Source organism: Teleopsis dalmanni, chromosome X (genome assembly GCF_002237135.1).
Source record: "Teleopsis dalmanni isolate 2A chromosome X, ASM223713v2, whole genome shotgun sequence".
NCBI classification, from domain to species: Eukaryota; Metazoa; Arthropoda; class Insecta; order Diptera; family Diopsidae; genus Teleopsis; species Teleopsis dalmanni.
In genome coordinates this window covers 28,912,189-28,939,470 of record NC_051848.1, presented here as the reverse complement: position 1 = coordinate 28,939,470, position 27,282 = coordinate 28,912,189, and the positions used below count along the sequence as shown (strand labels likewise).

General features: G+C 28.4%; 3 protein-coding genes across 6 annotated transcripts; 1 reads left to right on the top strand and 2 right to left on the bottom strand.

The window, feature by feature from the left end:
• Positions 1-9,325, top strand: LOC119688018. 2 transcript variants are annotated; one of them, XM_038102624.1, is made up of 7 exons: positions 1-64; positions 134-301; positions 3,904-4,082; positions 4,166-4,292; positions 5,626-5,649; positions 5,767-6,043; positions 7,837-9,324. In XM_038102624.1, exons 2-7 carry the CDS (start codon positions 237-239, stop codon positions 8,107-8,109), a joined length of 945 nt encoding a protein of 314 aa, XP_037958552.1. In that variant the 5' UTR covers positions 1-64; positions 134-236; the 3' UTR covers positions 8,110-9,324. The 2 variants fall into 2 exon arrangements, with proteins under 2 accessions (XP_037958552.1, XP_037958553.1); XM_038102625.1 differs by lacking the exon at positions 5,626-5,649 and having other exon boundaries at positions 7,837-9,325.
• A 489-nt stretch (positions 9,326-9,814) lies between these two features.
• Positions 9,815-12,100, bottom strand: LOC119687880 (NADH dehydrogenase [ubiquinone] iron-sulfur protein 6, mitochondrial). The gene is made up of 3 exons (XM_038102412.1): positions 11,888-12,100; positions 11,601-11,777; positions 9,815-10,011 (listed from the first exon to the last, which is right to left on the bottom strand). The coding sequence occupies exons 1-3, from the start codon at positions 12,014-12,016 to the stop codon at positions 9,943-9,945; spliced, it is 375 nt and encodes a 124-aa protein (XP_037958340.1). The 5' UTR covers positions 12,017-12,100; the 3' UTR covers positions 9,815-9,942.
• Positions 12,101-13,615: 1,515 nt separating this feature from the next.
• On the bottom strand, positions 13,616-21,933 carry LOC119687879 (sorting nexin-2). Of its 3 annotated transcripts, none has more exons than XM_038102410.1 (9): positions 21,851-21,933; positions 21,457-21,703; positions 18,765-18,886; positions 17,407-17,561; positions 16,135-16,304; positions 15,951-16,067; positions 15,314-15,757; positions 14,040-14,192; positions 13,616-13,974 (listed from the first exon to the last, which is right to left on the bottom strand). In XM_038102410.1, exons 2-9 carry the CDS (start codon positions 21,622-21,624, stop codon positions 13,924-13,926), a joined length of 1,380 nt encoding a protein of 459 aa, XP_037958338.1. In that variant the 5' UTR covers positions 21,625-21,703; positions 21,851-21,933; the 3' UTR covers positions 13,616-13,923. The 3 variants fall into 3 exon arrangements, with proteins under 3 accessions (XP_037958338.1, XP_037958337.1, XP_037958339.1); XM_038102409.1 differs by lacking the exon at positions 21,851-21,933 and having other exon boundaries at positions 21,457-21,640; positions 21,697-21,807; XM_038102411.1 differs by lacking the exon at positions 21,851-21,933 and having other exon boundaries at positions 21,457-21,629; positions 21,697-21,801.
• Positions 21,934-27,282: the final 5,349 nt, after the last annotated feature.

The window sequence follows — 27,282 nt, the reverse complement described above, 5'->3', positions numbered from 1 at the left end:
GCAAATTATTTTTTTCTTGTGTCAGAGTTTTTTTTTCACCATTTTCTAAAAAGCGGAAAAATCGGTAATTATTTTTAAAGCAAATAAACCAAACATCGTAATAATATGCGTATTTTCTTTAAATTTTAATTAGATTCTAATTCTTGTGCCCTTGTAAAGTGTTAAGAACGTCAGTCAGTTGCAAAAGCTTATACATAATATACGGCATATAAATTGTGGAACTCTTTTAAGTGAAGATGGATATTTTACGGAAAATGTTTAAAATTACCGAAGGAGGCGATCATTCAAACAATGATAAGGAGTAAGTAACTATATAAATTTGTTATCCATTAATTACCATTTAAATAAAATGCCGATGATATATAGTTGTCTAACAATAATGCAAAAATGCTTAAAGTTTTTTACGTTCCTATATAGTGCACGCACATACGTACATACACATGCATTAGTGCCCAGTTGAAAAAGATCGATAATTTATGCACTGCCTGTATCTATCTATAAAAGCGGCTGTCAGGATATAAAAATTATTGGAGGCTGCGTATTGTGTAGCTGTAAAAATATTTATTCCATAAAATTAGAGATACGTTGTCATACTTTTCAAACTTTTCAAACGTTTCAAACTTTTCAAACGTTTCAAACTTTTAACTGGCATTAATTATATATATTTTCATAATTAGTGCTAATGTATGAATATATTCAAAAAATTTAATTAATATGTTGTGAAGATGCATTATAATCTGTTTTTACATAAAAACAGTACGGCTAATTTCGTATAGAATTTACATCTTAATAAAAATATAACTAAATAACTCGGCGAATTAATTTCAAAATTTAACTCAATCACTAAAATAACTTATACGTTTATTGTTGATATTAATAATCTTCTTTTATAGTTTATTTTAAAAACGAAATATTAATTAAATTATTTAATTTGAAAAATATTATATTTTATAAAGTATGTTTTTTAATATATATTTTATAAAATATATATTTTTTAATACATATTTTTTTAAATATATTTTTTATAATATTTTCTATAATTAAAAGATAATTTCTTTAATTTAAAACAAATTCTGGTTATGTCTTTTTAACATTAATCCGCTTTTATAGTTCTATATAAACTTCAAATAAGCTTTTCTCTTCCATCTACATACTCTTTCCATTTGAAATTAATATCTTTCTATCGTATTCTTATACAATTCTAATCCAAATAAAATCGATTTTTTTAAATTCTGATTTCTTGTATTTCGCTCCACTACACGATATCTTCGAAAAATTACCACTAATGCTGTTGTTGGTATAATCCATACATCCGTACATGCTTACTAAATGCCTTTAGGGAGGGATGAACTAAATTGAGTAGCCTGTATGCCTGAATGGACGTTCCTAGAAGTCGGTGTTTATATATTAGTTACATAATTTGGTGTCCAGGTCTTCAGTCACCAGTTAGCAATTGAAGCTCCGTTACCCTCGTTATATCCACCTCAGTAGGTACAAACCCATTATATATAAATTTATTAATTTAACCAAACACATTAAACATCGGTTACAATTTTGAATTTCTTTTTTATATCAAGTGTACATCGATATCTATTGTAATAATGTTAACATTAATGGGATCAAATATAAACGTGGACTAACAGCTCTGCAAACAAATATTGTATTATTTTTGAGACCATGGTTGAAGTCCGATACAGTTCTCAATAGAACCCCGTCTAATTAACGCCCGTGTAGCATTAATTGTTCTAACCCAATTCAGATCAGAATATAACCATGCGCTGAACAGATATTTGTCATGTATAAATGCTTCTATTTGCAATGTGTGCCCTAACTGCAGTTTTACCTCCTATGATGTTCCCCGTCTATTTTCATGGTCCATTGCATACGCAAATTTAAGTCCAATTGAACTTTGGTTTAGACCCATTAAAGTGGCTATGTTTTCCTGCTATCACTCAGATTAGTTTCAATTAAAATCTCAACTATCTTTCATCCACTCTTATGCACATAGCACTTCCTTTATTGTATTAGTGATTTCTTTGATGTTAGTTGCCATGTAGACCTTCACAAATTATCACAATAACAATAACATAGTTTTGCTTTACCTGAACGGTACCTAGGTTAAATACACTTTTCTGTTTCTCGAGTCTAAGTTTCCAGCAGGCCAATACTGATTAATGTTGCGGAGTCAAGTGCGGGGAAAATAACAAAATCGGTTTCGTTATGAAATTTTACGGATCTCTTCTATTTTATAAAGTTAGTTACTATATATATCACAATTAAAATCCTGACTATTGAAAGAAAAAATCGAAAAATGACAACACCGCCGTAGTATTACGGAATAAGAAGTTGGTTCGTTCTTTTAATAGCAAAGAAACAACTTTTCGCAGGAATATGGAGTTAATGTCGTTGTTGGCTTAACTAACAGGACATCTTGGTTTACGCTACAATCTGAACAAGACAGAACTGTGTGATGTAATGAAATGAAGTTTTTCTAAACGAAAAAGTGACTACGAGTTACTATTCGATTGTGTAGGTCTTTTTCGGTCAAAAGAAAAATAATTGGGTAGGAAATTTTGATCCCGTTTGAAATAAGCAGTCCATCAACAACGTTCTGATTTTTGTTAATTAAGAGGAATGCCTTTTGTTCAGTTAGCATCTGTTGTAGTCATAAATATATTTTTAGTGCACATTATTCTACTTTACGGACTGCTTAAATCGTTATTATCTCTCTATCTATTATGCTATCCATCATCTCTACAAAAAATTAAAACTTTTTTATCCAAAGCTAAATCAAATATATTATTTTCTATTTATATATTTAATGATTGTGTAAACGTTCTTTGTTGGTGCATATTTTATAATGTAATGAAATAGATCAGGACTGGTAGATTAAAAACATTTTACGGGCCGCACATATAATAGCCGCGAGCCGCGTGTGGCCCATAGGCCTTGATTTGAACAGCTCTGAGATAGATTATAGCATGTCTATAAATATTATAGGAATATGTTAATTTAGAATATACAGAATACATATATATATATATACAGAATATATATACAGAAGTGGTGAGTTGTACCTGGTCGTCGGAGGCTATTAACTTAGACATAAACGTTGCCGTCTTCTAGTACGGAGTAACAATATCTGACTTTGAAATCCATATTGGATTACATCTGGTATTGGAGACATTCGGTAATATATACGACCAATTGCTATTCATAATTCCCATCGAAAGTGCTTATTGGTTGATTGTATATGCTACAGCAGAAACTTTATAGTGTAAGTTCTAAAATCGAGGTTCAAACAACAGCGATATAATTTGTATGTGAAAATGAAAAATAAACTTGAACTGAACTTGAAGTGCAGACCCATGTTGTGTTATAGGAAAAATTTAAGGAGTTGCTGGAAGAGAACAGAGAAAGCTATACTTGGACAATGTACTAGGGCTATAACAATCGAAATCGATTACAAGGACTATCAATTTAAAACGAATTAAGCGTTGTATGCTGCAACTATTGTAAATAAAAACAACTAAGAATTATTACGCGACTTTTAATAGGGCACTGTTGGTTCAATTAACACCTTTTACAATTGGGGACTTACTCTATGGAACTTACAGGAAATAAATGAGAAGTCAAAGTTCGTGCTGGGAGTTCGCCCGGCATTGATGCTTTAAGTTCCTAGGAGGGATTCGAGAAAATCGAAAAAGTCTAAGTTGGAGAAATACGCTAACTTGGCACATAACAAATTCAATACATTTATATCTAATTTTTTTATTTCCTATATACATTGTTATCACCTTCTCATAAATAACTTGCACATATTTGCTTCTAAATAAATTAAACAATTATTATTGTTATTTAAATAAAAATAGTGACTAACATACAAATGTTTGCTTCTTACAGAAAATCTACTTCCGATGAGTTTCGTAAACCTCAATGGTTTGAAGAAGCTGAAACCGATGACGAACTTTTTGATGATAATAGGAAATTTGCTTTTCAAATCTTTACTAATCCCATGGAGCTTCAAAAACATTTTGAGAGTCAGATGCAACAAGTTTTTGAAGCAATCAGTCAATTAGAAGGTAAATATATTGTCTGGATAACATAATATATATATACTAAAGAACTATTATTTTTATTTCATTTAAACAAAAACACAAAACAGAAAATGGTGAAGGTTCTTTTAATAAAAATCTGAAGGATGAATTCTTGAAACCGGGCTATGAAAAAAATATGATGAAAGAATTTGAAGAACATAAGAAACGATTTTTAGATACTGACTTAGATGGAGAGTAAGTATTCAAAAGTCGGTAGGTGTAATTAACTTTTATTATAGATTATATAGATAATATAGTTGATAATATATAGTCCTTACAATATTAACTGCTAACATTTCTTTTTATGATTAAATTTATTAAGAATTTATTAAGAATGAGATCCGAAAACTAATTTTTAATATTATTATTATTAGTTTTATTTTATTTAATTTAATTATTTTTAAAAAAAAATTGTTACCTTATGAGGCTGCCTTTTTAACTGGGAAACTCGGTAATAGAGTTTTCAGTGTATACATGTTATTAGGAAAAGAACACAATTTGGTGCTTTTTGATTGATTGGTCCTTGCATGCCACACAATTAGACTTGAATGTATTTGACGAGTATTGAATACACCGACGAGTATCCGATGCAATATGCATAAAGACCATACCATACCAGACCATTTATAGTGATTCGGTTCTCCACAGTTATTCGCTTATCCTATCTCAAGCAATTGTCTATGGAACTGTTCTTCCCTAGCTTCAATCTGGTTATGACCTGGTGCTAAATATTTGCTTACAATAAAACAATACGCCTCTTCCGGCCTTATGCGCAAACTGTATACCTTAACGTCATTTTTCTGTTCAATTATTTCACTGCACTCCATTGATCTAAATCCCACTGAAATGCAGGACCACTTTATCTTGAAAAAGAGCGAATAAAATATTAATACCATAGTCCATAACATATGATGATTGCTGTAGCCCGTGAGGATCTGCTTTTAAAATCTCATTGGGGGATACTTAACGGCACATGGTCGTCGCTGGCGACGACCGGCTCCGGGACGTAGACCCGGCCGTTCTTAGAACCATAATATATGGTACATATTATTACCTGTATACTATAATAAAGACCACTACTTTCGTTATTAACAGGACTCACTCGTTTTGTTGTTTTATCCTATTATGTTACTGTCATGTTGTTGTTGTTCCCTTGGGACCCACTTGTGAAGTCCTTGGTCGTCACCGTCGACGAGCGACTCCGGGACGTAGACCCGGCCGTTCTTGCATTCTAGTTTTTCTAAACTTCATAACAATTTAGAAAATTCAGGAACATATCCATATCTACATTATGGTTTTGTACTAATGGATAGTACACTTCTATCTAACGTATAATCGTATAATTGAATTACGTCCCATCTTGAGTTTAGCTAATATTTCATTTTTTTTTAAATATGTTGCATATTTGCTGTATTTTATTTTATTTTATAAATATAATTTATTTATTTTTTGATGTCATTTTTGTGTATTCAACTAACTTTTTTTTTAATTCTTAAACACATTTTTTTTTGTTTTTATTTTTTGTTAGAAAAGCAAACATGGCACGAGATAAGTACGTTAAGAAAATATAGAAACATGAAAACAAGAAACCACCAAGTCATAACGATTAATTCAATAAATTAATATTAAAAACAAAACGATAGATAAGCTATCATTACTATCTTTTCAGAATTTATGCGGATCAATTGCATTCACTCATGCAGCGTTTAGCACCTGGTGACGTTCACCCTGATATCTTGCCCCCTAATGACAATTTGAAACGCCGTGTTATGTTGAAGAATAAACTAAGTGATGAGGAAACAATAATGGGTAGAATTCATGGTACCCTAGTTGACGAGGAACCACGTCCGCGGGCTCGAACACGGCCTGAAATGATGACACCGATGACGCCAATGGTGCCGCGTAATCCCACTTATGGCGGAGGAGTCTTCGATGGTACTTATCAGGTAAATAAAAATTTTGTATTTGCGATAAAATTTTTAACATTTCCCAATCATTATTGATAAGAAATTAATGATCATGAAGGAATAATGATCATTTTTGAATAAAATTAATTTTTTTTTTAATTCGATATAATTGCTGTTGAGAATAAATAATTTGTATGCGCAATTCTATAGAGAATATAGAGAAGTCGAGAGTGAACAATGTCCGACACTGAACAATGTACTGCACTTAACTGAAGTAATTTTGGGAGTATCCAGTCTTTGTTCCGTATTTGCTTGGGTACACAGATGACTGAGTATTGCTCACTCCCAATAGAGACAATTCCAGCAGATTCATTCAGGTTGCAACAACAACCACTTGACTTGACATGGCCTTTTATGACATTTTTCTGTACTCAAATCTAAAATGATTATTTCAAGAAAGGGGTTTTGAGTTAATTACTTATTTAATTAGTTGACCATTACAGACCTAAGACATGCTTGACAGCGACCAGTATTCTCCGGCAGCAATCAGTTGCGCTCCGGCTACCAACGCCAGTTGGTAGTACCGAGCGCAACCAAATTATTGGTCACCTGCTCCTTTCACCGAAGAAGCGGACAACCTCTACCGCATTTTCCATCTGCAGGTACTGAATCAAACTCCTTACTAGCCGAAATACTTTCTTTCATTCGCACGACATGACCGATTTAGTAAAGTTGCTGAGTTTTTATGCGCTTAACTAATGTCAATGTTGTCAATTCGGTACTCCTTGCCAACGCGTAAAGGATCAAAGATCTTCTAAAGAATTTTTTTTCTCGAATGCTCTTAACACCTTCTTATTACGATTGGTAATTATCCAAACTTCTGCACAGGATAGACATAATAAGAAACTTGTAGAGCGTGATTTTTATTTATCGAGCGAAAGTTTTATTTCTCAATTCGGGCTACTTAGCCCGGAGTAAAATCTGTTTGTCAAGAGTTGAGTCGATTACAACAAAAAAAAAAATAATTTCGCTAAAGAAATTGAATATTGAACCTGTTTAACTGAACCTATGAGTTGTGTACGGAGAATTTGTACACCTATGAGATGTGTTCGACAACAAAATTAATTATTTTAATTTTAATTTTAATTATTTTAATATACATTTTATATAGAATGTTCAGTTAGATATATGCATACTTGTAATGTACACGATGGGCACGATAACAGAATAAATTAAAATTAATTGATGTTGTTGTGGGAGAGTGGTAAGGATCTGGAAAGTAGATAACATGAAAGGAATCAAACAACAAATACATTAGTTAAGTATGTGCCTAGTCTCATGTGTAATAGCAATATTTACAGGGCTGACGAAAAGTCGGATGGAAATCAATATAATTTGATTTTTCATCCGACTCTTTCGTGTTTTTTTCGTATACAATCGGATTTTTGTCGGCTTACATGCAAATTTCATTCTATTTTAAGGGATGGGAGCAAAAACATCGTTTAAATGTATGCATGATTTTATTTTTTAGTTTAGGTAATTGTTGTTTTTTTTTGCGGGGGTGTTTTCAAAATAATGTCAACTATGTCGGATGTGTAATAGCAAGCGACGTCGCACAAGTTTTACGACCAAGTCTAATGTATAATACTCGCTTTAGGGTGTGGATGGGTGATGGATGGGTAATGGATGAGTGGGGGTAGAGGGGAAAGTTAGGGAGTAAGTTAGTAGATTCTTGATTAATTATCAATAATTAATTGTATAATTAAATATGCATATATAGTATATTAACATATCCGCCTAAGATTTATATTAATAATGAATTTTTATTTCAGGGGCCAAAAATGTTTAGTCAAAGTGTTATGACTAAAACTATACGTAAGCCAGATGGCACATATGAAACAACTAAAATCACACAAGATTCTCAGGGTAACAAGCGTACCACAATTACACAAACTAAAAACGGACAAACTGAAACCATTGCATCATTTGACGGTTCAACAGGACAAAACTCTGCAAAGCAATTAAATCCCACTGAACAAGTTTATTCGGATCGCAATATCTATGTAACAAAAGAAGGTTACGCCATGCCACGTAATCTCTGGTGACCAGTGGTGCTTAATCAACTGAACGTTGGCTTAATAACTTTAATAAAAATTCAAATTATAATTATATACTACATTTATAGATTATTAAAAATTTGGTGTTTTAGATGAAAACCAACTGAGACTACACACAACACCAGATGATGATAGTAGCGAAAACAGAAATTGCTGATTGACAGTGCATATTAACTGAATGTGCATATTGGATACAACAATTTGTTGTTGCAAACACTTAACGTGTATACAAATTTGGCAATGGATTGTCCTGCGTACCACGCAGTTCGGATTGTTGTGATTTTTGTAAAAAAAAAAACTTCTGTTCACACAAATGAAACTTATTTATTGTATTTTATGAGAATATTTTCATTTCTTACGATTAATTTAAATTTGCTAACAATTATAGATATATGTGTAACATAGTCCTCTATGTATGTGTATACACATATATATATGTATAAGAACTTAAGCAAATCGTGAACACATTGTTTTATGCTGACTTTATCTTTGCATAAACTGAACTCCTCGACTTCCTTACCATGATTTTGTTTTCAATAACATATCTCAAAAAAATGTCAGCTTCTATACTTAAAGAGTAGGACGCAGCTGGAGAAGAGTGCCGCGCGCAGCGACAAGTGTTTAATTCTCTTTCAAATATAAGAAATCTGCTTTATTAGTTATAGATAAATTTTAATTTAAGTTTGAAGATCAATGATCAATGAATACTACATTTTTTTTTAGCAAGTATAATTGTAAATTTAAGCATATTAAATGCTTTATTTAAAGAGCAAAGACAAGCAAAATGAATTGATACGTTTCAGTTTCAGTCTCAGTCTCAGTGAAGTGCATCTAAAATACCAAATAAAATTAAGTAAAAAGACATTATTGTAAAACGTTTATAAGCACCAGTAGAAAATGCTTTGTAATAGATACAACATACATCACTTAATATATTTATTAATATCTTTCAAACTCTTAACCAAGCAAACTAATATTGTTTTCTTTTCTTATTAAATTATATACCATACATACTTATATATACAATAACTTCAATTGACCCTTTCGACTGAATACAGCCAAAATTAATTTATTATATTAGCTTTTGATTTAATTATAAATTATTATATTTAATATGCTTTCGAGTTTATTAATATGCATATTTAGTTTAAGTAACTTGTGCACCCAAGAAGATATATATTTTGTTAAAGTTATGGTTTTAAGTGCGAGTTTAATTTTAAAATAATTTTTATTAAAAACTGGGTGCCATCGTGCATATTTTAAATTAAATAATTTTGCAGACTTTTAGTAAAAAAAATTATTTTGCAAAAATAATTGTATATTTAGCAAATATTTTTATTTGAATAAATTTTTTAAATATTTTCGTTTTGAATGTTGTTATATATTATATCGAACTTAATATACTTTAAATTAACTTAATGAAATGGTTTAAGTTGATGAGCAAATAATTTTTAGTTTTAACATTTTAAATATATATTTTTTTTGTGTACTATTTATTCATTGATGTTAAAATTATTTGTTTATTTAATTTTATAATATTTTAATGGTATGTTTTTTATTCATATACCTTTTTAAATGAAGTCATTTTTTTAGGTCTTGACAAACAATAATCAAATTTGAACCTAAAAAAGTGTTTTATGTGCAATTGGAAAATATGTTTTTCATAATAAATAAATTAAAAAACATATTTAATTTTTTGATTTTTTTTTTTATTTGGTTTTTATTAATTTTTCTGATTAATTTGAACAATTTAATTTATATGCAAATTATTTAAAATTTTAAAATAACGCTGTCTGCTTTGAAATTATTAAATAATTGCTTCTAATGGTGTTCATCCTTCTTAACAAATCTTAAGCCACAATAGCCGCATATCTGTGCGCCAGGTTTGTCCTGTAAACAAAAACAAAAACACAAACCAAAAAGTAAATAATAAATTATTATTAAAATGTGAGATTGGGTAAGGTTACATACAGAGAATCTGGAGTAATGGCGATACTGAGAGACTATTTTATTAACGCTTATTTATGTTAATAAATAATAATATTTATGTTATTAACGTTATTGCAACCTCTATCAGGTAATCGTTTTTGTGACCAAAGGAATTTAAATAGGAGAGGCAAGTGGCACTTGATTGCCATAGATGCTTAACTTGAAAACCTAGAGGCAGTCACTCTTAAAACTACACAGAAGTATTATTACCACAAGGTCTTAGAAAAATAAAAAAAAAATCAAAGGTGAAATTTTTATATAGCAGAAATATCAAAGGAAGTAACGACTTATGAAATGGACCTCACATCAGGAGGTCGAATAGAAACATGGACTTCTAGCCCTTCACACTATTGCAGTATCCTATTCAAGACCAAGGTTGTCAACAGGCCTTCGCCTAACATCCCCCTGGTAGAACAACATCTCCCCCATGCAGCAAGAACTGTCCTAACTCCACAGCTGCCAAGGAGGCATGTCTAAAATATAGCCATATAGTGTGAAGCAGTAAGAAATACTCTCCGAAGTCTCAACATCTTTTGATCTATGGAAATTATCTTCAAAGATAAACTATCTTTTACTACTCAAGTAGTTTATGTAAAAACCACTTCACCTCCTGCATCTCTTATACGATAATATCCAATAGCAATGAATGAAAAAACAGGGACATATTTATTAAAACTTGAAAGTAGTTAAACTATCGTTCAATAGAGTGCATGGACAGAAATTTGCGATTGCTTTTCCAATCAGAAATATTTGTACAATATTTTCGATAGTAGAACAAGCTATTAATTTCTATCTAGAAAAGAGAACATAAAAACCTCAGGATTAATATACGAGTATATTTCTAGGTAGTATATATAACTCTAGGTAGTTGTGAAATTTATAATACAATCGAAGTTGCTGCATTTGATCTGAAATACGTCTTCACCAATTATTCCTGTTGTAAATTATATTGGCGTCCCAAAAATACAAAATATAAACTGATCAGAATATTACTTAAAAAGGGAATATAGAGCAAAGAAATAGTGAAAGAATTCGTAGGTTTTATGAGTAATTATAGGAGAATATATGTCCTTCCTCGTGTCACTCAACTTTCAAAAAAAGAACTATACATTTTGCGTCTACACGTTCTTTATGATTCTATGTGAGCAGTCGAATGCCATTTATATGTGACGCAAAGCTTTGACTGTATATCCATTCTGTTTAAGGCTTCGTTTAATGTACGCTTTGAAAGAGGTTTCAAAACAATAATTAACATTTTATGCTCACCGTTTGGACGGACAGACAAGGTTGGAAAAGAAGATAAAGTAAGGTATAACAACAACAAGCAACCCTTATCCTTTAGATTTATACTTTAGTCGGTTTAATAAACAATAACAGCTTTATTTGCAACGTTAAGTATGGAAAAACCGAACACTATACTTCTCTTTACAGTATAATATGGTTCCTTGTAAATAAATTAAAAACCTAAATATAATGTAAAACATACGTACCAAATTGATGTAAACTTTTGGATGACCAAGTGCACCATCGCCGCCGTCACAGTAAACAACACGTTCAGTAACTTCTTTGGGTGGTATTTTATCTATTAATTCGATTCCCCAATTTTCGTTAACATAACGTTTGGCATTTGTGAAACGTACATTGCGATAGTCATCCTCAGCAAATACCTACAAAATAATATAAAATCAAATATAAACGCAATATATAAAATTGAGCACTGGGAGCAAAAAAGTTTGCGTAACATATTCTGCAGATATTTGTTGTTGGTTCTTTATACCTGTCCAGTGTGTGTTACTTTGTCAATATCCGATCGATCGCTATAATTACGCCCAGAAACTAACGCATACAATTTATTACTATTTCGGCTAAGAACTTTCAGTTCTTTTGCAATGCGTCTGCAAGCCATTTTCTGTTTTTATTATTAAATAACCCCAAACAGACAGATAATTTCTTTACACTGAGCCAAATAAAAAAACAAAACTGTCAAAAACATATGTTATGTCAATAAAAAAAAATTTCAGGGTTGCCATAACTTAAAATTAAATATAATTTAAATTATTTAAAGTTTTGATAGTTTACTAAGTTAAATTTTTTTGTGAAAATATTTTTATAATAAAATAAATAATTGTAATAAACATATTGATATTGAATATTTATTGAATTTTTTTAATAAAATAATAATAATGATTGTAATAAATATTTTTATGTATATTATTATTATGAAAAATGAATAGTACACTGCGAACTAAGAGATCTTTTGTGTCCCTTAGTCGGATTAGATTTTCACTGCATAGAATCTGCAGAGAATTGTTTTTATGTATAACGATCATATAATTTTTTTTTGTTTTGCTAACAAAACTAAAGTCAATTATCGATTATACATATTATAAATATTTATGCATTGAAAACATATTTAAAAAAAAACCAACGTTAAACAAAAACACAATATGAAAAATAAACATAATGAAGAAATAAAAACAACTTTCATGACATCACTACGTTGAACAATTTATATCAAACGAATTAATTAAATTTTTTATTAAAAATTTTTAAACATCACCGTAATAGTGCATTATATATTATTCTAATGTTATGACAACCACGGTTGTAAAGAAAGAATCTTTAACTCTATTTAATTTATCCATCCTCTTATTACTGGAATGGCACCCTCAACAGTTTAAATGTAGTATATGTAGATTTTTAAAATATGCTTATGAAAAATATTTTTAGCACTAATATTTTGAAAATTCATCGTATGCTCGTAAACATCATATAACATAAGTACTATTAAAATAGAGAAACGTTTTAATTAATGATAATTACTATTTTTAGAAACATCAATGGTAAATTATAACTAATGAGATTGTGTTAACTTCCTCCTTCCTCTCTCAAACTATCATTACCTATCCAGATCCTTACCCATGTATACGTCTTCATAATTCTATTCATGTTATTTGCTTTACAGATCCTTAAGAGCTACAAGAACAATTGTGTTAATTTTGAAGAAAGCCTTCTAATCCAATTTCAAACTTAATTCGAATATTTATATATACCCTAACTTTTTTATTTTAATATCTTAAAATTTGTGAAGGAGAATTAAAAAACAATTTTGAATAAGTTGTATATTCATTTATATTTCAAATACAAATTTCATTTTTCCTTTAATTTATAAACAAAATAAATTTACAATGTTGAAAGTATTTCAAATATTTCATTCTATTTGTATACATATATATATATATATTTATTTTAAATCATAAGTAAATATGATATTGATAATACCCAATTAGTTTTAATTTCGCAAATGCTTCTATATATAAACTTTAATACGAAACTATATATATCTGCAATATCGCATATAATAAAGAGCTATGCTGTATCTGAAAACGTTTTTAACAAATTTTCTTCCTTTTGAACAATATAGTTATAGTTACAAATTTACCATTTAATTTATATACAAAAACGATTTAAAATAGTAATAATTATATTTATATTAATCATAATTAAATAATGCATTTTAAATACACATGGAACGTTTAGGTGTATTTTGTTTATTAAATAAGCATATTCGTGTTGAAATGTACATAAGTCGAGGTAAATCAGTAGCAGCAGCAGGCAATATAAGAAAACTGGGAAATTTTCGACAGACGTTAAGAATTTCAAATTCAAATTTTGCGAATTGGTCCCAATAATAAATACATAATTAATTATACAATAAAACAATTACGCGCTGCTTAGCATTTGAACAATTACAGAAAAATTTTTTTTTAATACAACAAATTATACTTTTTCAATACTGAAAACAAAGTAGTTTTAGTTAATGTCTCTAGCTGACGGAACGAACGCTTCCCAATATGTAATTATCTATAAAATGAAAAGAAAAGTTAAAATATAAAAAGTTAAATATATAAATGAAACTAAATTGTTACTTGTTGCTGGTGTGCCATTTGATCTTCGATGTATTTCACAATATTTGCTTTGAATTCTCTAACTCTATTCAGTTCGAAACGTTCCATTTCCTTTTTAATTTCAGCGGATATGTCATCAAATTGTTGCTGGCAACGTTGAACTTTAATTTGCCACTGGAAAAATTTATGCAAAAATCAAATTAAATTAAATTTTAGTTGCAAAAAACATTTTATATATATATAATACATAAATGCAAATTACTGGTAAAATAGATTATGTAAAGATGGTTTCAGAAGTGGCTTATAAGGCCACCTTCTACAACCGTTTGTTATTATTGGCGACAAACTGCTGTTAACCACATTTGTTGGAGATCTACACAAAAGCGAACCAGATTTCCGTAAGTGGATAATGAAACAGCAACCGGTTACAACAATAACATGCTCAAATATAATATAAATTTAGGACAAAAATATATATACACAAACATAATAACATTATAAGGACAAAAATATATACACAAACATTATAATATTATATATATTACAAATACAAAAAAAAATGTTTTAGCAAAAAAATAATATGAAAAATAAATAAAAAGAATAATATAAATAAAAAAATATAAATAAAAAAAAATATAAATGTAAAAATTTATAATAAAAATAAAATAATATAACAAAATAAAAATATATAAATAAATAAAATATAAATAAAAATCAAAAATTTATAATTGCAATAAAAAACTATTTAAAATAAAAAAGTGAAAAATAAAACAAAAAGAAATAAATAACAAATAAATAATAACAAAAGTACAATAAAGTATAATAATAATAATTTAATAATAATAATAATAATATAATAATAATAATATAATAATAATAATAATAATAATAATATAATAATAATAATAATAATATAATAATAATAATAATATGATAATAATAATATAATAATAATAATATAATAATAATAATATATAATAATAGTAAAAACAAACAATAAATTTAAATAAAGACAAATAAAAAATAGAAATGAATAAGAACAAGAAATAAATAAGAAAAAGAATATTAATATTAATTTATGTTAGATCCTGATCCTGATGATGAGTCTCAATGAAAGTCGAAATATAGAATATATAAAAAAAGATTAAATAAACGTTGACCTATAGCCGGATATAAAATATAGAAAAAATAATTTTAAAAATAAGAAATTAATATTGCAAGCAATAATTTGCAATATATAATAAATAAACATATAAAATTAAAATTACAGATATTAAATTTAAATACAAACTCACCTCTGATACTTCTTGATGGGCTTGCTCCATTTTATCTGTGCGATTTGATAATTCAAAACGACCTCTATTTTCCCGTCGTTTAGATAATTGCAATTGCGCAAATTGCCAATTTTGAAAAGCCTTAACACGTTCATGAAATACACATTTAATAGCGCCAAATAAACCTAAATAATCTTTAACAAATTCTGATAAAATAAAGAAATCAGAATTTGCTTGTTCAGAACGTAGAATTTCGATTTTTTCTTCCACATCGGCTAAGTTGGAAAGTGCACGTGACAAACCCGTATGCTCTTCACAAGTACTTAACATTGCTGCGGATTTTGCCACTAGCCCTGTTAAAGCTGATAATTCTTTACGCGTTGTAACGAGTGACTTAAGTGCTGAGTGTAATTTTTGTAAATTGGCATCAAGATTCTCCACTTCAGTAATCTTTTCATCAAACCACTAAAATAAAAATATTTAACTTATTATTTATTATTCATATTTAAAAGTCTTTAAAATATATAATCTAATATATATATAAAGAAGAAGAATATATATACATTTGATGTGTATTAAATCCATGATTTTAGTCTTTTAACATTAAAAGTAAATACTCTTCTATTATTTTTATAATATTCCTACGAATTAAACTTACAGGATCATTTTCATCCATTTTATATGTCATCTTATTAACAGTCTCACCAACTTTATTAAAAAATCGCATAACACCGGCGCCGCTAATTGTAGATGTGTTCACAGCCCGCGGAAGTTCCTAAAATTATTGTTAAAAGATAATATTATTGAATGTATTTATATGAATATTAATGCATTTCCATTACCTGATCGCTTTCTAAAAAATTTATAAAATCTAAATCAACACGCAATAATGGATGTTGAGCAGTGCGATTAACATAACGCTGCAATGCGGCACGACGGGTTTCAACCCATTCCAGATTTACCGCAGATCCCGGTTCAGTTTGTTGTGGGCTCATCTTAACTTTTGTGCTTCCTTAAAAAATAAATATGATATACCACATATTAAATTAATATATCATACATAACATATGTATAAACTCTTTTAGAACTCTCTAAAACCAGAGTTGTAGAGTATGAAAGATTATTTAAAAATATTTTGTAACGTATTAAATCGAGGACTATTTTTGTTGTGTTCTGGATATATGACTAAGTGTTATATTATCACATAACGTTTTATATATATTTAATAGATTAATAAGTTAATATTTTAAGCATTTGTGTGGGTAATAATTCAAAAGAAATAAGATAACATAACTTCAAGACCTGCCTCAAAACACAAAAAGAGAATAGTAGACAGACAGTAAAACAGTGTGACTAGGACTGATCTTTTGTGTTACTTATCGAACCTAACACAGCAGAAGACACTTCACCATTCGAATGAAAGTCAAAACAATATAATTAGAGTTCCATCCGTCTCCAAGTAGACACCTTCTGTCTTCTCAGACAGACCCACTCTTTTAAAATGATAACGCAGGCCATGGTGACTCGTTAGATAACCTGCAAAAATCTCAATTCCACTCTACTATTAAAGGTTATCCTAGCGTAGTTAAACAAATACAATAGTTCTTTAGCCTGGCGGTTACCTGAAGTGTTCCAGTTTCTTTCAACTGTAAATCATTTTTCTATCAGACACCTTGTTGAGGAACATGTTAAGGCGTAGTTCTGGACTAAAATACACTCTCCTAATAAATTATCAATAAGATTACGGAATATGCTTTTATGAATACAATTTTTAAATAGTTAAGCTGGACAAATTTAAAAAATATTTATTACTATTTTTTATGTAATGTAGAAAGAATACTTAAATGCAACAGTATTAATCTGTTCCATTGTGGACACACTGCAGTAATTTCGCTTATTAACACCCGTAAGTCCATCCATTTTATGTAAATATTATTGAATAATATTAAGATCTTCTTACATATACCTATATTATACTAATTAAGGCTCAAAGATGAGGTTTGAATATCACCTAGTATAATATATATATTTACATATATTATGAATTTAATATATTTAAAAATAATTATATAATCTTTATTAAATATAAAAACAATAATTAATTAATATCTTACCAATTATATTTTTTGACGGTGCCGGTGGAATTATTTTTCCAAGTCTTGTGTATTTGCCAGCTAGCAAATCATGTATGCCTAGAAAATCACTAAAACGTCGCAGGGTACTAAATTCATTGCGTTGATATTTTGGAATGTTTGTTTTCGTTGTAACTCTAAAAAAATGTATAAAATAAAAAAATATGAATATAGATAATATTAACAAATATTAACTCTACAAAACTTTTAAATAGAACTAAATTTATAGACTATTTCAATGTATAATATAATGAGAGTAAGATTTAGGTGATAAGCGCAAAACAACGCTCACTGAAGATTAAGTCCATCTAAGGGAATTCATTAAGAATATTTTTCTGAAGCTTCAATCTGCTATAGATGAATGGAATTTGACGATCAAGAATCCAATTAGTGAGCGCATTGTCCGAAGATGATTAAAGCAAGAAGATTTTAAGACAACAAAATTTAAGGAAGTGTCGTACATATCAAAGGCAAACAAGCTTAAAAGACTGGTCTTCGATACGGAACATCTGCACAAGCCATAAGAGTTCTGAAGAAACGTTCTATTGATAGAATGAAAGCTCCTTTGAGTATAACTCATCAAAAAACATATTTTTTGTATGATTTCCAAAGGTTTAGAAAAATTTCCAAAGGCGAATTAAGTGAGCCATGGTGGAGGCTCTGTCATATTCTGGGGATGTGTTGTATATAATGGGCTGGGTGACTTTGTTCCTATTGCCCACTAGATGAACCAAAAATTGAAATTTAACTACCCTAAACGATTATGACTTTCTGTTCGAAAATAGACTTATTGAAAAATCACTTATCCGGCAACAGGACAATGCCCCATGCCACAAAGCCGGTTTTTTTATTTCGCGAAAATACTCTTATGCCGACTACTGTAATTACCCATTGTTAGGACCGTTGAATGGTCGACTAAAATGAAATGATTCTGAAATATAATTCACTCGCTACTGAAATCATTAAGGATTGTGTGGTATAAAGAAAATTTTGCAATTGCTTATATGCCTTTATATATACTGTTTTGGTATTGGTATGTAAATATACAATATACAATGTATATACAATAGCAATTAGTTGAAAACTGCAGTGTCCAAATTTAACAAGCGTTTTTTGTGTTCATTAGTTTTTCGATGCTGAGTAGAGCACACAAGAGCAACTTATTTTATAACAAGTAGCTCCATTTTATTTTTTATATATAATATGGAAATATACGAATATAGAACCAAACCTATCAATGTTAATACAACGAGTAGCAATTATTACTTGTTATTTCCAAGAATATTTCTATGGTATTAAGTTAGAGTTAGTTATATTTATAAAAAAAAAATATTACTTACTTATAAGCTAAGTAGGAGCTAATACCATCACCAACTTTTTGGGGTTCTGATATGATTATTTCAATAAAATAATCACCATTATCTGTCATGATTTCTTGGAGATTACTGTTTGAGATATGGCGCTGTAAAAAAATAAATATTTTTATAATGTGCTATAACAATAATTATTAGAAAAATATAGATTAAATACAAGATATGTTAATAAATATAATAAGTTCATTACATTTAATTTAGTAAACAAAGTGAACACTAGCAGCGGTTGAGGCTCAGCCCCAAAGCAACATCTCTACATAAACGACCAAGTTCTGCTTACTATTTACAACTTAGTTTTTCTCCCGATCCTGTGAATAGTTTACTACTAAAATATATTGGATAAAGTGGAACGTTATCTTTGTCGATTAAGTAAATTTACGTGAAGTGTAATAAATTATTTAAAACATTTGAAATCATTTATTTGGGATAAAAATAAAGTAATGTAATATTACTAAAATATATCGAAGAAAAATTTGCCTATTTGTGATAGATTAGAAACAAGTAGAAACCTGATCTAGGACATAAAAACGTCACTTAATACTGATTTTATATAAGAATACCTAGTATTTAAGAAAGTATCATGATCTGTATCTATTAATTCAATAGATTATAATGAAAAAAAAAATTTTTTTTCCTAAATGAATCATCTATTGTTAATTTCGACAAAAACGCACGAATTTATATTCATTAAAACTTATTCGCTTTAACTAGTTTATGCTGTTTTCATTAAAAAAAGAAGTAATGAGTAGACAACTTAACAGGTGAATTGTAGAAAAACGGTGTGATATCTGTAAAATGTTTCCGCAATTTTATAAAGAGCATATAATAGTTTAAGATCCCTCTGCATCTATTGATTGCAATAGACTTCATTTTAACAATTCTTGAGAATTGGAGTTTAATTCGTATAGCTTCAAAAAATTAATAAAAGCTTGTCTTTCAGTTTCATTATAAAACTTTATTCGATTTTGATACTTAGTATGGAAAGAAAAAAGTTTATTTGGATATTGAAAAGATATATCAATAATAAAAAACAAATACAATAATGTAAAATATTTTTGTAGTTGTCGTTGTTGTTGTGACCCGCTGGGACTTGTTTGTGAAGTTTCTTTGGGAGGTGTCGAAAGGCACATTAATAGTCGATAGCAACGAATGGTTTCGGAACGTAGTTTCGGCCGTTCTTGGTACCATTATTGTAGTCTAATCAAGTGTCTTTTTTATGAGATTATCAGGAATACAAAACATCTTCGTGATTTTATTCTTTTTTATGATACAATAATACTGTCACAAATTAACACAATCCGACAATTAACGTCGTAAATGTGTTTTAATTTGTCATCATGTGTCATTTTAATAGAAACATTGAGATAATCAAGTGAAAACAAAATAATGATTTTAGAAAATCACTCAAAGAAAAACGACCAATAAATTTATAGAAAATTTGAATAAGAAAATATATTAATAAATATCTGTGTGGAATTTTTTTTAATTTAATTTTATACTTGTCTAAGACACTTTTACTTAGTAGTGTCTGTGACTACTTGAACGATTCATTATAATAATTTTATTATTATGTTGAGGCTAGTTGAGTCAGTGCACTAGATCACTTTTACTCTCTATTAACTGCGAGGTTTTTTCATAGCCCCTCTCTATGCCTTGTTTATTACTTCATTAGACTAAGCAATAATTGACCTCAGATCTGCATACCTCCATTCTGAGATTCAATAACACGCCTGTCAGTTTTCGTAAATAATTTCAGGGCTCTATCCTTTATATATTTTTTGATCGAATCAATCTTGAAGTCCCTGAGAATGTCATTTGTCTTAATGTTATAATGTTATATTACATACTATTTATTTTTTAAAAATTAATTTTGATATTATCTAATTTAATTGCGCAAAAATCTCGAGAGTAAACATAGTAGTAGATTTTTTTGGGAATTTTTATTCCGGGATAATTTTTTCTCTTAACTCTTTCCTAGTCTTAAAAAGCAAGTAATTATGCTAAAGTTATTAAAATATATTAAATATATAAAATGTATAACTTAAAATTATTAGTATAACAGGTATTCAGCTAAAGCAATCGGTATGCAATTCAGAGAGGTTCATCCAGTCTCACTAAAATAATGAGTTTATTATTTATAACGATTACTTATATACTTATTTCTATATTATATACTTATTTGTCTAGATCAAGTATTTGGTAATTTGAAAAAATGTAAAAAATATTTATACTATGAAAATTGATATGTATACATATAGATTTGTGTATATATGAATATATACAAAATAGCAAACATGTTGATCTTTATAAATACTTAAATATTTCTTCTGCCATTCATACCTACATCATATATTAAAGTCTGATAAGAATATTTCTGTGTAAATAATATATATAATTGAATTACTTTGTATTGTCAAAACTGAAACAATAGAGCTGACTGCATTTAATCTGTGTAAATTGTTAATGAACTAAAAGCGATAAACCACAACGGCATACAAAGAAAAAGATTTATGCGAATGCAACAATTTTCTTAACCAAAAATATAGACACCGCCCATTAATAACACATAAATAACATTTTTGCAGTGTCAACAATTTTTCCATTGTTCTTTTTATTGGATTAATAATTCGGTTTCATTTCTTGATTTTATTTAACTTACATGTATATCATCAGTTGGAGTTATTGGGAACATGTCATTTTCTGTTTGATTATTATTATGCGGCACTTGAATTTCCTCCTCTTCATCGTCTTCACCAAGTGAGACTCCGTTATTTATGTCCACATCAGTAAATTCTTTTTGACTTTCGGCATTTACTTCCACAGACATTGTTACTAAATTTTGACTTGATATTTTATGTTTGAACTAATTGTATTTCTTCAAATATTCTATATCACTTACGCGTAGTCTAAATAGCAACTTTAACTTTATTAATATTTTTCTCGTCTGTGCAATTACTACAAAATGCAATTCTTTTGTCAACAGTGTGCTTGTATTACTAAATAGTAGCAGATTCTGCTTCAAATGTCATTGTGTCACTATTATAATTGCATACCTGACAAGACAATCCATACAAAAAGTATGTACACATTTTGCTGTGAACCGAATTATGACGTCTGGATTCATACAAATAAAAGTCTAAATTTGACAGCTATTAAAATAGTTTCTATTGGCGAAAATAACCAAAAAAATATGTATATGTATATATGTATTTAAATATATTGATATTATATTATTACAGTATTCAAACACATTTTGCAGTATGTTCGTTTAGTTTTCAAAATTTGAGAATCACATACTACCTTTAATTTTTAGTTAACGCTATATTTTGCTTCTATTATGTAGCTTATTGTTTAATAATGTAAAATGATTAATCTTAAAAAAAATAACAATAAACTTTATAATAAATTGTGAACTAGATATATATACATACGCACTGAAAACGAATAGACTTATGAACTTATTAACAAGTCAATCAATTAAAGACACAAACATAATGTAACATACATAAACAATAACTTGTTGGTTAATTATTTATTTCTTATATGTTCTAATTAATCTGAGTTCTTTCTATCTAACATAATATGCACCAGTAGTTGCTGTTTATGTTATATGCATAACATAAATAGATTTAGATTTAGAATGAGTAAATACTTATAAATAAATTCAAGTGGTACATAAAACCGTAACTTTAAGGTTTTATCGTTTCCATTGACATAAGTTACTTATTGCATGTGAAAGAGCTTTTATGGGTCAAAAAGATCTTTGAAAATTTAAAAAGACCTTCTGTCTCTTTCTGTCTAGAAAAACTTCACTTAATCATATATCACACAAAAAATTAAATATATAATTGATATATTAAATCATTTATAGATATACATATATATATTATAGAAATCTATTACATATTCAATTAATAAAAACCAAGATTTTATTAAATACTTTGTCAGTACGTTTGTTAAACGGCTCAATTGTTGCTTGTGTACATTTCACATGTAAAACATATGACAAATATATCAAGGGATATATCCCTTGTGGGAAATAAACTTAAAAACGTTTCTATTCAAGTTTTAAATAGATGCATTAATGATTGTAGCAATTCGATGAAAACCTATAAAATATTAGTATGAGACCCTCCATCACTACACTGATCAGTTAAAGCAAACTATGCGATTTAGACAGGTCAAGTTTTATTTTTCAGTGATAAAAATATAATAAGTATAAAATAATCTATCATAATATTTATAATAGCTGGAAATAGTACTAATGTGACTATTAAGCTCATAAGAGACCTTAACTGAAATTTGGACCTCAAATATATACTCGTACTTACTTACTTATTGTAGTCTTATTCTCCTCATGAAGCATAGAGTCTCTACAACAGATCTAAATCTTACTCTATTGGTAGAATTATGATAAATTTCATTCTAGTAGTAGTTTGCGGCGTTAAGCTTAGCGGCATTAGTATTGCAGTAATAGTAGTTTTTAATTTTATAAATTCATTCATGAAAAGAAAGTTATTATTATCATCTCATAAAATTATGTAAATCAGATCTCCTTTATAATTTATATGCTTTAATCGAGCTTACATGCCTCTAAACAATTCACATAAATTTATACATATGATTCCTCTATTGTTGATATTCTATTCCTATTCCTACTTTTATAGAACACATTTATATAATATATAGAATTCATGTTTCAAATTTTTACTTTCCATCTATTAAAAGTTTCTTTTTCTTCACACATTTATAAATTATGTTAGCTTATTGGTATCACTGAGTAATACGGATGTTATCGAACAGTTTTTATAGAAGTCTATGAGATTTCTGAGAAGTTAATGCAGTAATGAGGTCATATTTCTTTTAGAGTATTATAGCTTTCTTAATATCATGGGTATTATTATTTAAATTAATTTTTGTTTTGTATTATGAGTAAACCCCTTCCATTAACTTCTTTAAGAATATTGTTACTTGGTTTATTGTACTTACTTGAATTGACATACGTACCAGAAAACTTCAACGAATCATAATTTTAACACTTAGAGTACACTCATAAAAAACTAAATCTTATTGCGTGTTAATGTTTTTTTCACACACTACTTATATGCACTCACATTCGCCGCAAAAATTATTACGAATGTCTGTGCTAATGAATCATTTCTAAATAGAGTAGCATAAATTGCAAATGATTCATGAATCATAGCATGTACTCAGGTGAGTATGAACATACTCATCGAAAATGAATAACTCAAATGACTTGTAGTATTCGTAAAACTTTTATATGAACGCTGTTGTTTGCTAAGCAAAAAATTTGCTTGTGTTTAGTTTGTGTTCTTGAATATTTCATGTGCATAAAATTAGGGATTGTTTAAGTGGCAAATTATATGCACAGTAACAACAACAAACACATTTCTTCCGACTGTAACGTGATACTCATGAATGATTCATAAATCATTTGCATCACTTTTGTTTCGAACGTCGGTGTTTATGAGTATCATATGAGCAGAGTATAAATCATTATAACTGCTGTCAGCTGTATGTATGAGTCAGGTGAAGTCGAATATACAAAAAAGATAGTCAAAATGATTCGAGTATGATTAGAGTATGATTCGAGTATTGAGTACTCATTTCAGTTCTCTGATACGTACCTCATGTCGATCTTAGCTATTGATAGTGTTTTCATTCTTAGTATAATCGATGAATATGGCGAGTATATTACGCATATCCTACAGATGATAAAATTTTTTTAGTTTTTTTAGTGTCATTTTTATTTTTAGCAGGGAACACAAAGTTTACTGTATGATTATTTTAGTATGTTTTATGTATCTGGTATAATGTATAATGAATTGTATAAATGCGTAGGTACATTATATAGGCTGTAAAATGGTTATATTATTATTTGGAAATATTGTATACTTATTTTCATATCTGTTAAATTTGATTCACGGATCATTTTTAACTATCTCCCGGTTGGACCATCGGTTGGGAATCACTGGAATAAAGAAATTGGATTGTCTTTCGTTTAAAAGCTTCTAATTGTAGATGAGAATAGGAGCCGACTCCACATATCGTCCTCCTAGGCTGTACCAAAGCTGGGTAATTACAAGGGATGAGACGACTGGTTTAGACATAGCTGTCATTGTTTCGCATTGGATAGATCGATCTTGTTGCGAAGGTTATGTAAATTAAGGTATTCTGTGTTATTGTAAGAAGATTAAAGATAAAGAATTTAAGATGGTAGGTTAGTTTGAAGGGAACATCTAAATACTTATTTAGAGTAATCTGTTATTCTAAGTTTTAGAAGGCTTTTCTTATAAATAATTTAAGAAGTGTTCAAACACATATATGGGTAGTTGGGCTATATTTAGGTAGCTTGAAATTGAACAGTTGATATTTTATAAGGATGTCGTTCATTTTATGGTGTCGTATTTGATTGTAATTTATAATTAATATATAAATTATTAATGTGCATATAAATATATACTGCATAAGATTTTATACGTTAAGTAGGGTTCGATTACAGAGTTGCTTACTTTATTTTGTTTTAAATTTGTTATGTTACATAGAAATTTATAACAATTATATTACATATATAAAGCTTACAGCTATGGCATTTTACCCGTGTGCCGGTATATATCCTTATATATAACATTATATGGTATGTGTAATAAAATAAGGTACTTAATATGACTGCTCCAATTTTGTAACATTTAGGTCCTGTACTAGTACGAGTAAATTGATGGTAAATTGAGGAAATAGTAAATTATGTAGGTATGGCAGCGAATATTGGTATTTACCAGAATTTCGAGTAGGGTGGATTAGATAAAAATTATGTAAATTAGGTATTAACTTTGTGAAAATTTTATAAGATTTTTAATAAATAAATAAATAAATTTAAAAAATTTTAACCAAAAATAATAAATATGTAAATGCAATAAATAAATAAATTAATATTTACATAGGTGCAGTGCAAAAAATCCCTAGGAAATTTCAATTTACTTTACCTCAATTTACTCGAACTCGCACACGGCCTTAGAGGTTAGGTTTTTTTTAATAGTGGCAATATTATTGAAGGATTAATTATTTTAAATATTATCATATATTGATCAATAGCTTAATATAATAGCTCGCGTTGATATGTCGTATAGATAATTATATCAGACAAATTACTATTTTCAGAAAATAATAAGATTTTCATATTTGTATTCGGAAAAACCAAGCTTTTTTCTAATGCGGATGAACAAATCGTAAAACCGGGGTAACTCACGTTTTTATTATTTAATGTATTATTTATTTTTGCTTAAAAATGTACTCAGCTCAGCACTTAATTTTATTTTGTTATTTTCATAAAAAAATATATTTTTAATTACCCACAAGGTTAATTGAAGCACTTTTGGGCGCTTCAATATATATTTTTATGTTGTAAAAAAATTATTCATAATTCATAATAAAGATTGTTTTTGCTAATAATAAAACAGTTGAGGAAGTAACAATTTTAAATGTGAGATTTTAAATGAAGATGAGGCCGGAGGCGGTATTCGGTTTTTATCTGCTCGTACATTGATTAGTGTTATTCAATATTTGTACTATTGAAGCAATTGTTAAGTGATTCAATTGTTTTGAAAAATTCAGCTACTCATAAAAATGAAAAAAAAATATATTATTTTTTATTTGAAATTTTTTGAACTTCAATCATTTTTTAGGTAATTTAAATTATTGCATTGGCAAATTATTTTTTAAGAAAAAAAAAATTTTGATTCTGATAAGTGAATAAGCGAAACTCAGAATATTTTGATATAGTCAAAAATTTTTAAAATATTATTCCAAATTCTAGATGAAAGAATTTAATAGAAGTTTATAGAGAAACACTAATTGCAAGTGGCGGTGCAGGAAGGAAAATTAGTTCTAGTAAGAGTCAGTAATACACTTTTATCTTATACTCAACTTAAGTTGATATTTATTTTTCAATATAAAGAAATAATATTTTTAATATTAAAATCACTCAATAAGTTAATAATTTACTAGGCAACAACATTGATAAAGTATTTATTCCAACATTTCTCTAACATTTTTAAGCCTTTTTTATAGACCAATTAATCTGTGGCTTTGAAAACACATCAGTCAGCAAACAGATTGAAAGCAACAAGCTGCTGAGCTGAACGGACATAGCTGGACACAGTTCCATAATGTTTGTATAGAATGATACTAGATTATTTAACTGCGTGCTTATACTTTGAAAGCTACTTTCTAGTAATATTTCTGTCAAAAGACTAACGATTTCAATTTTTGTGTATGACCCAAAAGTAGACTATGGGGTAGTGATAGAAGTTTTCTCTCCAATCCCAGACATACAAAATTCCATTATATCAGCTAATAAAGTCATGCTTTTTTATGTTATGTTGAAGTATTGGTGATCAGGAAAACATGTCGACAAATGTAGTGTTTCTATTTTCATCGGTAGTCAAACTGCTGGATTAAGGAGTTA

What these genes read in the sequence shown, in the direction of transcription:
- LOC119688018 (XM_038102624.1), top strand. Translation starts at nt 237, where the DNA reads ATGGATATTTTACGGAAAATGTTTAAAATTACCGAAGGAGGCGATCAT. An exon ending in CATTCAAACAATGATAAGGA is followed by an intron (nt 302 to 3,903) that starts GTAAGTAACTAT and finishes TGCTTCTTACAG; the next exon opens with AAAATCTACTTCCGATGAGT. An exon ending in AGCAATCAGTCAATTAGAAG is followed by an intron (nt 4,083 to 4,165) that starts GTAAATATATTG and finishes AACACAAAACAG; the next exon opens with AAAATGGTGAAGGTTCTTTT.
- LOC119687879 (XM_038102410.1), bottom strand. Translation starts at nt 21,624, where the DNA reads ATGTCTGTGGAAGTAAATGCCGAAAGTCAAAAAGAATTTACTGATGTG. An exon ending in CTCCAACTGATGATATACAT is followed by an intron (nt 18,887 to 21,456) that starts GTAAGTTAAATA and finishes ATTTTTTTACAG; the next exon opens with CGCCATATCTCAAACAGTAA. An exon ending in CCCATCAAGAAGTATCAGAG is followed by an intron (nt 14,193 to 15,313) that starts GTGAGTTTGTAT and finishes AAATTTTTCCAG; the next exon opens with TGGCAAATTAAAGTTCAACG.
- LOC119687880 (XM_038102412.1), bottom strand. Translation starts at nt 12,016, where the DNA reads ATGGCTTGCAGACGCATTGCAAAAGAACTGAAAGTTCTTAGCCGAAAT. An exon ending in AAGTAACACACACTGGACAG is followed by an intron (nt 11,778 to 11,887) that starts GTATAAAGAACC and finishes ATTATTTTGTAG; the next exon opens with GTATTTGCTGAGGATGACTA. An exon ending in CAAAAGTTTACATCAATTTG is followed by an intron (nt 10,012 to 11,600) that starts GTACGTATGTTT and finishes TTTTGTTTACAG; the next exon opens with GACAAACCTGGCGCACAGAT.